Source organism: Vigna unguiculata, chromosome 9 (assembly GCF_037176805.1).
Source record: "Vigna unguiculata cultivar grain cowpea cultivar isolate G323 ecotype 2 chromosome 9, ASM3717680v1, whole genome shotgun sequence".
NCBI lineage: Eukaryota > Viridiplantae > Streptophyta > Magnoliopsida > Fabales > Fabaceae > Vigna > Vigna unguiculata.
This window is the reverse complement of record NC_140800.1, coordinates 40,882,896-40,895,957: the sequence shown is the minus strand read 5'-3', so window position 1 is coordinate 40,895,957 and position 13,062 is coordinate 40,882,896. Positions and strand designations below refer to the sequence as shown.

Sequence of the window (13,062 nt, the reverse complement as noted above, 5' to 3'; positions counted from 1 at the left end):
AATTTAAATTTTATGTAATTTTGTTAATAAATTGTGTTTTTATCTTATTATTAATAAAACCATAAATTAGAATATAATATATGTATTGTACGTAACTTCGTAAAATTAAAATATTTTAAAAGAGTCGTGTTATTTTATGTATTTATTTTATTAGCCTGTAAATGTTTATGCTATTGTCATGGAATTCCATCTCCTAAAGTAAAGTACAATAAAGAATGTGATTCATATAAATAAAATTTTAATGTTGTCAATTGATGGTTTAATTAATACTGGTGATTTTACTGAAAGCTTGTAACATAAACACAATAAAACATAAATATATTTTAACTACCAGACGTTGATTTGTATCTTCTAATATAAAATAAAAGTATGTTGAAGTTTTTTTAATATTTATTCAAAGGATGTTTACTCAAGTAGAATAGTATGTCATATATATACAAATAAATACGGTAATACTTGATTTTGGGATAAAAAGAAATTATTTACATAATACAACATTTTTTTATAAAATTTCTATGTACTTCTTTATAAGGTGTTCTTCTTTAACAATGGAAAATATAAGTTTTGAATATTGTCTACTTAAAAGTACAATAAAGCATATTATTCAAGCATGTTTTTCTTTTGTATGAAAAATTAGAGGAAAAGAACTATGCTCAGTCCGAAAAACATGTTATTTGTAACAGAAAACTCGTATCTAAAAGGGTCTTTCACTATCTCAATAGATTTCACCTTGGTTTAGAATATTACTATAATAATTTATGATATACAACAATAAATCAATTACATAATATATACCAATCTACTTTTTAATGTGTTGATAGATCTGACAATGACCTTATTCTAAAGTAAAACGTAAAATAAATTACTAGAAATGAAGCTCGATTACTAAGTACAGGTGTAAATAGCTTGTTCTGGTAAAAGTTATTACTGAGAAGTAAAGAGAAATTGATGGGGGAAAACACTTTTAGATTATAAAATCCAAATGCCCTGAATGGAAGAGAACCCTAGATGAAAGAAATCTAATGAGAATAAACCTTCAAGCTTTTTGCACCAACTACATTCTATTCTAATTTTGACACCTCTGTTTGACATAGTATACCCAGGCTAAGACAACACAGTCTCCACTACTATTCTTATTGAACCTCAAACAAATTGGATCGATTTCAGGGGGTTAAATAGCCTCTATAAAACAACACAGCACTTTCTATATAATAAAAGATAAAGTTGGCAGTCATAACTAATTCACCACTGATCAGACACAAGGACATACAAGAACTACAATACACAACAATGTAGTTCAGGTAATATTTAAAGCTAAAATTTTCTGTGCCAAAATAGCAAGTCCGGAACAATTGAACAACACTAATTTCCCCCCAAAAGAAAAAACTAGATGAAAATTTCCCAGGTCCACTGGAATACGACTAGAGTCATGACCACTCTCACCAGAGCCTAGAGCCCACAGTTTATTCGGCATCATCATATGAACAAGAAATACAAATTCCTGTATTGATGTTAAGGAGCAGGGTTCTTTTACCGCACAGGCTGTTGGTTATAATGGTTCTTTTCTTTTTTCTTTGCAGCAGCAAGCCTTGCACTCCTTGCAGCAGCCTCCTGAGCAGCAGCTCGGGCAGCACCATCCATTTCTTTACTAGATTTCTTCTTCTTTGCAGAAGCAACTTTCTTAAGACGCTCTTTCACATCAACGGTTGATGTATCCTCCTCCACATTATCAGCGCCCGTCGCCAAATCAGGCCCATTGTTTGTGTCTGAACTGTTGGGTTGATCTTGAGATTCTTTCACTTCCTTGGAAGATTTATCCTTCTTCTTCTTCTTCTTGGAAGTTTTGGACTCTACATTGATATTTTCCTTCTTTTCTCCATCTCCATCAGTCTCAACACCTTTCTTATCCTGAGGACCACCTGCCAATGCGATTTAAGAAAATCTTAGTTGAGCAAGATTCGTAAAAAATAAGCAGCCTTCAGTACTTACATCGTAACACACACATAAAATTTACTTTTCTCAGATAAAAATACATATATATTAAAGAGGTTTGAATAAAAAGTTGTCTTTTGTAGTTAGATAGAAAAACCTGTGAATGCAAATTGCTTAAACAAAAAACGCAAACTATAATCTTGAAAACCATTTGGCATGCAGTATAAACGTTTACCTTGTGACTCATCTTGACCGTCATTACTTTGCTTTGGTGCTACTCCAAAATCAGCTAGAAGAGCTTCAAGCTCTGCAAGTTCCTTCTTCTTCCTTTCTTTTTTAGAGAGCTGTCTTTCTGCCTCCTTTGGTGGAGGCACAGAAGCTTCAGCATCCTTCTTAACTTCAGGTTCAGATTTCACCGATTCTTCTTGTTCATGATCATGCTCTTCCTCCACCTCATCATCCCCTTCATCCAAAATATCTTCCTCACTCTCACTGTCCTGTAATCAGAAATCTTATCAACTATAAAGCACCAAATCTGGAGCAGATCCATTCATGCATAAACAATACAATGCAAACATACACACACACACAGCACTACATACTTACATGCCAACATTGACCTCAAAAAGAAAAACCCTGCAATTACATTCCAAAGTTCAAAGAATCTCTATTTTTCCAACAAATGAAACAACTAATCCAGGAAAAACTAAATTGCACACAGAACCAAACCAAGTATTCTACCCAATGATAAGGCATAACTATAACAAAACCTTTATACACATAACACGTTCGGTTCCACATCCCAGATGTAATTTGTCACGTTTACTAAGAAGCTAGCAGTCATAGCTTCCACAACCTAAACATGATTTCTAACTCTTCAAATTCACATGGAATTTAACTAGCACAATAATACTAGTAATCACAACAAAATATTTCAAACTCTAATTTAACCATTGTAAATTCAGTAAGTGATCTACCCACATATCATCCACAAAACCTAAACACCAGTATATCCTGCAACAACAAAAGCAACCAATCGAATTCAAGAGAACCGTTACATGTGCTTCCATCCATCCACACAACACAGTGAAATAAATAATAAACAAAACAACAAATAAATAATCGGACCTCAAAATTCTCGTGTTTGTCATCCTTGCTGTGATGAGTTTCAGAAATGCCCCACCCCGATTGGGGCGGCGCTGTGGTGGCATAGTAATCGTCATCGTCGTCGACATCGGCCCAAGATTTGGCGTTCAAGGGCGCAGGGGCCCAAAACACCTGGGCCTCCGTTTTGGTGGACTGTCCCTGCGATTTGGTCGACGAGCCCTTTCCCTTGCTCTTCTCCTTATCCGACTTCTTCTTCTTCTTCAGAGTATCCAGCGCCGCAAACACGTTCGTGTTGTTCAACATCAACGACCCCTCATCCCTCCGGCTTCCACCTCCCACCATTGTTTCCTTCTCGGATCAAACACTCCTCAACAACGCAACACGCGATTTCCCTAACACCTGTAAGTTACCTCACCCGCTCCAAATTCAAACTCCGTTTACCGATTTAAATCAGAATAGTAACTTAATCAAAACAAAAAAATTTAAAAATAGCAACGGAAAAAACTAAGTTCTCTCTGGAATGTTAAAATCAGCGGAAAACGTTAGTTGTTGCTTAGGATATTAAAATGAAATTTAGCCAAATTTTGTTATTTAATCGATGAAAAGAGAGTGCCAGTTAGAGATCTGGCTCACGAAGACCGTGAGAATTGAAATCGGGAGATTAGGGTTTGGAGAGAAGAGAAAAGATGTATAGAGAAAGAGAAAGCGAGAAGATGAGTGAAACGCAGACAAGGGACGAAGAAAAATGCGAGTTCTTCTTCTTCTTCCGAGCTAGGGTTATAACAATAAGAGAAGATAACGAAATGAAGGGAACACGCCCCAGAAACGAGATTTTATAGGGTTTTTTATTTTCAATTTTGTTTTACTTTTGTATTTTTTAATATTACTTGTAACTTTTTTCACATAGAATTTTGACTTTTTAAATTTATTTTATTTAAACTTACGCAAATCAACAAGGTACTGATAAAATAATTTTTTTCTTGTAAGATATAAGTAGTAGTTAATTATTCCAATGTCAATAGGTTTTTTTTAACATGTACATTAAATAATAGTTATTATTACTTTTTTTTATTGTAAATAATTAACTTAATTTTAAAAAATTATGAAATTTAAATAAATAATAATTTAAAAGGAATAAAATAATTATTTTAATTTATTAAATAATTAAATATAAACTAAATAAAATTAATAAAATAAGTATTTTAATTTAAAATATTTTTTAAAGAATTAAATTGAATGAAAATTACTTACACGAAAAGGTACATTTTTTTAATTGTGATTATGTAATGATGACTAATAAACATTATAAGTATAAGGTGATTACAAAACCAATCTTCTCTATAGTCAAAATACATTTGATTATGGGTATTTATATCTACTTTTTTATAATATGATAACAAAGAAATTTAATTTTATCATACTTATTAAAAATATAATAATTTTATTATGGACAATTAAATTTAAAACAAATTATAAATTAAAAAGATTAAATGATAAAATATATATAAATAAAGTTAGAATCGATAAGAACATGTATAAAAAAAGTTATAAGATGGAATCCTTAAGTATAGAAACATTACTTGCTTTATAGGTCAAACTGCTATAAGTATTTATAACTTTGTTAAGTAATCATTATTTTTATATAATTTTATTTATTATATAACAATAAAATGATTAAATACATTATTTATTATATAATATATTAAAGTTATATTGTAACTAAAAAAATATTATGAAAAATACAATATTTTAAATGTGTACCTTAATTTACTTAAAATATAAATAATTACTTGTTTTTCATCTACATGAAAGTCATTTTCAGTTTTTTTTTCTATTTTTATTTTTATTAAGTCAACTTTTATATATTTTTCATTTTAAAATTTGGTATTTTCATTGTGAATTTATGTTATGAATTAAAAATATTATTAAAAATAAATTAGAAAAAATAATTGTATATATATATATATATGGGATTCCTTCCAAAATTTCAATTAAATAATTGTTTTATCAGTTATATTTCTTGAGTGACTTTTCCTTTACATTTAAACATTTTTTTATTTGAATATTTTATTAAACTTAATTGTTTTTTAATTACCATATTACCTATAAAATAAATAGAAACTATTTATTATAAAATTTTAAAAATTATTTTAATTTTATAATTACAATAATAATAATAATTCTTTTATTTTTTATTAACATAAAAATGTGAACACCACCATGTGTTCTGACTATTATATGAATAGTGGAATTATATTGTATTATTATTATTTTAGATTATAATATATATTGTTATTGATAATTTTGTATTAATAATAGAAGTAATGTTAAAGTTTAATTATTATTATTTTTCATTCAAAGTTAGAATAATTTTGATTATTGTTCCCAAAATTTAAAAGAAAAACCATTTTTTCTCTTCAAATTGAAAAGCAAGAGTATTTTAGTTATTATACATTCGATTTAAAAGACTAAAATGAGTTAGTATCTAGGAATAATTATACAGTTACAGGGATTAAAATCAACTTCATTTAATTTGTGGAACTTAAACATGAATTATTCCAAATTTGAATTAGTGAAGACATAATCAAAATATGTTTTTAACATTTTTTTGTGATGTTTTGAAATTATATACTATGGTATTTGATTCAACCAAATTAACAAAATCATAATGTTGTTAATATATTGTGAGAAAGACAAGTAGTTGAACAAACATAAATTAGTATTGTTGATACCATTTACACAATATTAACAATACATCTGTGTTGATACATTTGTATGATTATAAAAAAACAGTTAATATAATTTGAAATTTTAATTATTACAATATCTACCATACCATAACAAAAAATAGTTATGAAAAGATAAAAAAGAAAAATAAGGAAACAAAATACTTAGCTTATTTTCATTACATATGCACTTTTCACTTCTTTATACTTCTCTATTTACGTCTAAAAACCTATTACAACATTTGTTTCGCAAATATCATATAAAAAGTCATAAATTTAAAATTTGAATCTTATAACACCTTTTCATTAAAGTATACTTAAATAATATAAAGTTATTTTATAAAGTACTGAAATAGTAATTAAAACTATACAAGATAACTCTTCTAAGGGAGACATTATCAAGTTAGTGAATCTCTATGGACAAATGTGACAGGAAGTCTCCATTAGATAAAAACCAACCGTCACAGAAAGATAATATGCAATGCACACAGTTCTCAACCTCGATACGTACAAGTATAACATTTGACAAACTTGGTTCTATGCTAAAATCTGCCGGAATGAATATAGATTTGGAGAAAGAAATATTAATGAAATACAAAAGGCTTATCTTTTATGTCCATTGTGTCCTCGTTTTCATTTCTCTGTCATCGGGATTACTATGCCACAAAAAATAAGAAAACCATAAGAAAAAATATTAATACAAAGAAAATCTTGATCATCAGCCACCTATTAGAAGATATGCTGTTCAGATACTTCAATAAAGCCCCTTGAGCCCCCTCTACGTTTGCCAATGTATCATCCATGTTTTCATCAATCCTGCAAATTAAGTACCTCTATCAACCCCACCAATGTCTCCATATAAAAGCAAAATTCAGTTAACCTTATCAATAACCAAACAACGTGTGCAATTCTTCACATCAAATTACAATAGTTTCAGAGTATTGCAGCAAGGTCGTAAAACAAGAAAAAGCTCACGGAAGGGCACACTCAAGTCCTACACCCCTACTTTAGTTAATGGCTAACCAACACTGACCCGTGACTGCCCCACTTGCCCCACCTGCATGGGGAGGGTTTGGTGAACTTAAAACCCGCTCTGCCATGGGACAGGGCAGGTGTGGACTTAGGGTTCCTACAGCCTGTGTCAACATATTAAGCATCATACTTATCTAAGTTACCAATAAAGTCAAATATATTAACTCACCTTTACTAGTTTAACACTAATGTTTTCTTTGGTTGAGTGGAGGAAGAACCATGGGGTGGGGAGGAATAAAGAAGAAACAATTTTTAACAATAGTGCGACCCACTCTCCTTATTTCCGATCCAATCAATAAAATTACACAACTCATAAAAAACTGCATCTCTATTTCTCATTTATTTATGCTCTACCAAACAACTAAACATTCAATTCCGTTTCTTACCTATTTCTCTTCAAAACCAAACAGCGTAAGAGAACATTTGATACCAGTGAATTTTTTCCATACACCAAAGAATCATGATTCTTGGTAATTTTTTATTGAAATTAAAGAGTAGTGTGTTATTAAAATCTTTAATTTGTTACCACGCCTGATTTAACTCAGGAAAGTTAGAATCTCGCTACCTTCCCTCAGAATGTTTTATGGAAAACTTGACCAAATATCATTCGAAAACTTGACCAAATATCATTCGTTAGGAATGTTACTTTTTAAAAGTCAACCAAACATACGAAACATATTTTTCCCAATTTATATTTTCGGAATACGAGACAAACTTTTCTTCTACAAAATGTTCCTAGTACTAAACACAAATTACTTTATGAGAGTAGATTAATTTTAAGAGTATGACTTCAACCATTTAAGGGGGGCAGGTATGGTATAGTGTGGGTTCTACTAATATTTTTCTAAATTCTAATGGAGCTCAATTTAAAACCCTAGGGGCTAGGGTGCAGTTGGAGTTAGGTTGAGCAATAGCCACTAAGCACCCCGACATGCCCATTGACATGATGAAGTATTAATAATAGACTGATATCTATCACAAAAAATCATTACAAAGATTTAACTGGGAAAAAATTGATATCATAGTCAAAATCAATAAATTAATAAAAGTAGATAGCAATATCTTCGTAATTATAAAGAAGAAAGCAAGTGTTAACTCCGAAAGTGGAAAAGTTAAGTAAGATTTTAAAAATTGAAAATATTCATCATTCCCAACATTTTACAAACTTTACCTTGAGTTTGAACGTGGACTTTTGCGAATAAGTTAGCACGTTTTACAGATATAATCACATGTTAAACCAGTTCTACCAGAACTCCTTCAGAAATTAACCAATTTCTCTCACCGTGACAAGACAAGCATTTCAAAGAAAAAATTGTAGTTGAAATTAATTTGGACACACATACCAACTACATTTACCAATTCAGAATAAATTTTATCAAAATGAATTCTACCCAAATTTAAAGTAATCATCCCCTTAGGTACAACAACATGGATTGCTGGACTTTCCCCATTTCTACTTCTCTGCTCATCCTTTTTCTTTAATAGAAAACACATAAATTAAGAATTTAATACAACAGCAGCATCGAAATCAGGAGAATGAAATCAAAAACAGATCCAAGCATAAGATGGAACAGTCGTAAATAGGAAAGCAAAGCTTTCACTTTCTGTAGCTCTTTCACCAGAACAGATCATCATAACATAACTCGTTAAAGGTTCAATAAGAAAAAACACTAATTAGTTTATAATATCAATTCCTACATATATCTGAAGTCCAAGATACTTTAAAACAAAGTGATGCTTTGCTACAAAGAATATTATAAGTTAAAAGTCAAAAGCCAAATTTATCAGTGTCAATGTAACTGACAGGCTCACTTGATCATAACAAAATGATGAACAAACAAGTAAGCTTGTATCTAATAGCAATATCATCATACATTAATTAAAATAAAGCAACAAAAGACAATAAATACGCATCTATATAATGCATGAGTGAGAAATATAAAAACCTGATGGCAACTTCTCCCTGTTGGGAAACAAGTGTTGCTAGTTGATTAAAGATGTTGCTAAGCTCATGAATAGTGGACTCAACATTCTGAAGAGCTTCAGCTCTGCTTTGCATGTAGCTATCTTGCAATGGGGCTACCTCTTGTTGCTGCTGTTGCAGCAACGGTTGACTCTCCCCATCCACCTGTTTTCTGCAGGTTCAAAAGGCCCACCGGAAAATAGTGAGATCATAGTTTCAGATATGATTCGCCATGACCAAAAACAGTCTTGATATTGGAGAATAACAATAGTAGCCACTGTTCAAACAAGGGTCCAAATCGTGCCTTGTAACCATAGTTCTCACTTCTCGGCTAGAACAAGGCTCAGCATTTTTGTGGGCCATACTTAACATTTCAACTTCCAATTGAAAAGGTTTTATTTCATTCATAGGTGGGGAAAACAACAAAGCCAATTTTGTAAGTGATGCTAAATTTTGAGATTTTAAATCACCCTAACCATAAATGCATTTCATTCACCTTCACTGCTGTTCCATTGTTGTATTCTTCCAAAGTGTCGCATTTTATCTCTTAACACCAACCATTCTTTTGAAACTTCGTTGATACTATAAGTTCCTATCCATTCTCTTCCCTCATACAAGCTACTTCTGGGATAACTTTCGAGAGTTCGAGATGGTACTCTTAAGAGAAAGGGGACACTACCCACTTCTTGCAATTCGCTTATTTAGGCTGAGGTATACTAGGAATTTGAAAAATTCAAGGAAATGAATATTTAGCACCTTTTTTATTTTAGTTTGCAGTGTATATATGTTTGAATATAATTTAGAATTTTTTTAGTTAAATATTATTTTTTAAGATTCGTGAACAAAATATGTAGAATACTATGTTAGGATCCAACTGCAATATATTGAAAGTATGAGATTCTAGCCTGTGGCATGGCCTAGGGCTCTCCAACTACATATGCTAGATTTTTCAGTATGGCTCTCTCAAGGTTCTTGTCATTGGTATGAAAGCTATCCATCATGTTTCTCAGCTCCAAAATAACTGTTGCATGTGGTGATGTCAACAGTGCAATGTTTGCCTCCAAAATAAAATGATTTTACAACTAATACTTTGGGAGATCCATGATAGAATCCAATAGTTGTGAGTGGGGGTAATGGTCTAGATGTACCTAATTATATATTATAGGAGAAGAATGTCAAGTAAATGGTATTGCTCCTAATGAGATGATCCGATCAATGAGATTTGGATCTCGTTGAAGATCTCACATCAACTAAATATTTGACAACATTATAATATATAAGTGGACGTAAACTTTTATTTACCAAGTTGGTTTTGTGAGATTATGTTGGGCTTAAAGTTTATTTTATATGATGCTATCAGAGTTTATCTTAGTGAAATTTGTTGGACCTAATATGTCACTTACTATCAGATCCCCTTTTATTCCCACACTCGAGATGTTCACTCCTTACTTACCAAGCCAATTTTGTAAGGTCAAGTTAGACTTAAAGTTTAATTTCTAATGTTGAAAGAGGAAAAAGTCACTCATTAAATACAAACAGCCTTACGAGATCATACTTACAAGGAGAATGCTATTAGAAAAGTAAACCTGCCGCATTTCAGTTCTCCCACCCCATGTGTCAACCATAGTTTTAAAAGTTTCAATTTTGTATATGCTTTGCATTTTGTTAAATTTGCTTTTATCTTGCATAATTGAAGTAAATATGACTGTTTTCACAATCAAGTACAAATTCCTTGTCTTCCTATCAATGGTGTTAATAGCTAGTGTAGCATCACTATGACATTGCATAAATGCACTGATCCACGATTGGAACTCCACTGCGCAGCATCTGAAAAAACGGCTCTGGCAACCACAACCGGTACCGTGGTTTCAACTGCCACAGCGGTTTAGAGGGCAGGAAGTAGGACTACATGTTACAGCCGCGCCCAGTCCCAGTGCCCCACTCTTTTTAGTGTTTCAATCATGATTTTATCTTTAACAATTGAACATTCTCAGTTAATATTGTACCATTTTTATAAAGCCTGTTGTTATTTGCATACAACTGAATTTTTTATAGATATGATTGATTTTTTTCAACAGTTATGCAAATTCAGCTATTTGTAGAGCGATGCTTTCATGTTATCTGCAATATAATATGGTGCCTTTCCGCCATTTCCCACTATCCGCTCATGCACAATTTTTATCTATTCAATTTAGATCAAACACTTTCTTCGTTCTAGCACGTTTTTATCTTTGTTATGCCCCTTACATACTATTGCACAAGCAACACAAGTAAAAAGGGACAGCTGAAGAAGCATAACTTACTTAGCTAACAACTGAGATGAAGATGACCCACTAGCCCATGGTGGAGCAGGGGCATTAGAACTACTAGCAGCCGATCTGGTAGCCAACGGCCGTTGCCGGACAAAAGGATTTGCAGAATCCTTAGAACCAGAGGCCGAAAACAGCTGTCTTCTATTCTCGTGCACTTTCAAGTTCTTCACAAAAACATCAGCATCGCATCAGTGTCGTGCGCAATTAGAAAACACACACACACATACAGAAAAGCACAGCAACGCAAACACAACGCAGTACCTCAGTTCGCATGGTGAGAACATCTTTAAACTCTTTAGTGGCGCCCATCAGCCGCGTCTTGAGGTCATCAACCACCGTTGTTGAATGGCTAGTGGTGTCGGTGGAAGCGTTCCCACTCTCGTTCCTAGAGTTGCAAAGCAACTGAAGATCCACAACCGCAGAGTTTAACGCGGTGATATCTTGCTTAATTACCCCCGTAAGCTCTTGGATTTCCATGGTAGGGTCATCGAAAACCGAGGTCCTCTTAGCCACTGCAGAGCAATGAAAATCAAAACATAGGGTTCTAAAATCAATTAAAAATAGGATTTTATTTGCTTACACTTGGCAAGCTTGGCAAGCTTCTGAGACGTTTGGTGAATCCCGAAGCCAATCTTGGAAGCTCTTCTGTTGAACTCTGATTGATTTGTAATTGCGGATCGCTGCTCCTCCAATCTGGATAAATTGCTGCTTTGTCCATTCGGCGCTGATCCCGGCTTCTTCAACCTCTCCGCAATGGTATGAAATTCAAGCGTCCGATCCCGAAACGATGACTGCGCTGATTTGGAGTGCATTTTGCCAGCGTATCAGACACCGATGCGAGATCCTTGAAGCCGGCGCCGGAAATTCGGTTATGGTTTCCGGCGAGAGGTGGCGAACAACAGAGAAAGAGAAACCCTAGATCTAATTGGAATCGGATCGTATTAGCAATTGGAAGTGTTATGCAGTAGAGATTTTAGAAATGAAAATGTTGCGTTACAGCAAAACCTGTAGCTCTGTTTGGACATTTCACCCTCACCTCGCGGGATAGGATCTGTGTTATTGTTAACTGCTTCGTCTTTTCGTTATTTTAACACGTGAAGTAGACTGCAAAATGCACTTTATGTTGAGATTTAGTAGAATAAATTATTTTTATTCATGGGAAATATAAAAAAATATATATATAAAAAAATAGAGAAGACACTTGCAATTTAGATATAATAAATAAGTTTGTTAACTCTTTTTTCAATAATTATGCTAGAAGTCATGTTAACCACAAAGTTTTATTGGTAGATAGTGTAAAATTACTTTTTACTAACTTTGTATTTATATTTATACATATATATATATATATATATATATGATATTTATTATTTTACTTTTAACTATAATGTCATTAAAGATTTTATGACTATAAAAACTCTTACCAGATCACTTATCAAATTAACTAACAAGTTAATGTGTCTCTGTAAAAAAGAAAATGAAGTCTCATAATTTATCAACACTCTCTCCTAATGTATAATGTAGTTTTTTTTTTTATCATTTCTTATCACCATCTAAGGATTTAAAGGAAAACATAAACAATTTCGTATTATCAGAGGGAAATCTTCGATGTGACCAATACAAAAAAAATCATATTTATCCTTCACAAAAAACTCCTCTTTCATTTATTAAAATATTTGCCTTTTGACCTTCAACCTTTCTAAAATCAATTGAAATATGTGGATCTCTCTATTTTTTTTTTGTTTTATATATATATATATATATATATATATATATATATATATATATATATGTGTGTGTGTGACATGTTTTCCTTAATTATTTCTAGTATATATGTATTTGAATTAAAAAAACTGCAAATAATTGTTGACTTTAAATCATTCCTTTGACATTCGATTTGAATGAAATGTAAAGTTTTAATAATAAATCAAGCATACACTGCATTCATTCTAAATGAATGCATACACAATTACTTGGATCACTAACTTAT

The 13,062-nt window shown here is 31.9% G+C and overlaps 2 protein-coding genes across 2 annotated transcripts; both read right to left on the bottom strand.

The window, feature by feature from the left end:
- Nucleotides 1-1,183: 1,183 nt before the first annotated feature.
- On the bottom strand, nucleotides 1,184-3,844 carry LOC114163918 (copper ion binding protein). Its single transcript, XM_028048305.2, has 3 exons — nucleotides 3,061-3,844; nucleotides 2,168-2,429; nucleotides 1,184-1,919 (listed from the first exon to the last, which is right to left on the bottom strand). Exons 1-3 carry the CDS (start codon nucleotides 3,379-3,381, stop codon nucleotides 1,531-1,533), a joined length of 972 nt encoding a protein of 323 aa, XP_027904106.1. The 5' UTR covers nucleotides 3,382-3,844; the 3' UTR covers nucleotides 1,184-1,530.
- A 2,338-nt stretch (nucleotides 3,845-6,182) lies between these two features.
- Nucleotides 6,183-12,145, bottom strand: LOC114163929 (syntaxin-32-like). The gene is made up of 5 exons (XM_028048323.2): nucleotides 11,653-12,145; nucleotides 11,334-11,584; nucleotides 11,064-11,236; nucleotides 8,744-8,932; nucleotides 6,183-6,581 (listed from the first exon to the last, which is right to left on the bottom strand). The coding sequence occupies exons 1-5, from the start codon at nucleotides 11,882-11,884 to the stop codon at nucleotides 6,422-6,424; spliced, it is 1,005 nt and encodes a 334-aa protein (XP_027904124.1). The 5' UTR covers nucleotides 11,885-12,145; the 3' UTR covers nucleotides 6,183-6,421.
- Nucleotides 12,146-13,062: the final 917 nt, after the last annotated feature.

Coding starts and splice junctions, on each gene's coding strand:
- LOC114163918 (XM_028048305.2), bottom strand. CDS start 3,381: ATGGTGGGAGGTGGAAGCCGGAGGGATGAGGGGTCGTTGATGTTGAAC. Junction 2,430..3,060: donor ACAAACACGAGAATTTTGAG/GTCCGATTATTT, acceptor TTCTGATTACAG/GACAGTGAGAGTGAGGAAGA. Junction 1,920..2,167: donor CGGTCAAGATGAGTCACAAG/GTAAACGTTTAT, acceptor TCGCATTGGCAG/GTGGTCCTCAGGATAAGAAA.
- LOC114163929 (XM_028048323.2), bottom strand. CDS start 11,884: ATGCACTCCAAATCAGCGCAGTCATCGTTTCGGGATCGGACGCTTGAA. Junction 8,933..11,063: donor TCATCTCAGTTGTTAGCTAA/GTAAGTTATGCT, acceptor TTGAACCTGCAG/AAAACAGGTGGATGGGGAGA. Junction 6,582..8,743: donor CAGGGAGAAGTTGCCATCAG/GTTTTTATATTT, acceptor CTTAATTTGCAG/GATTGATGAAAACATGGATG.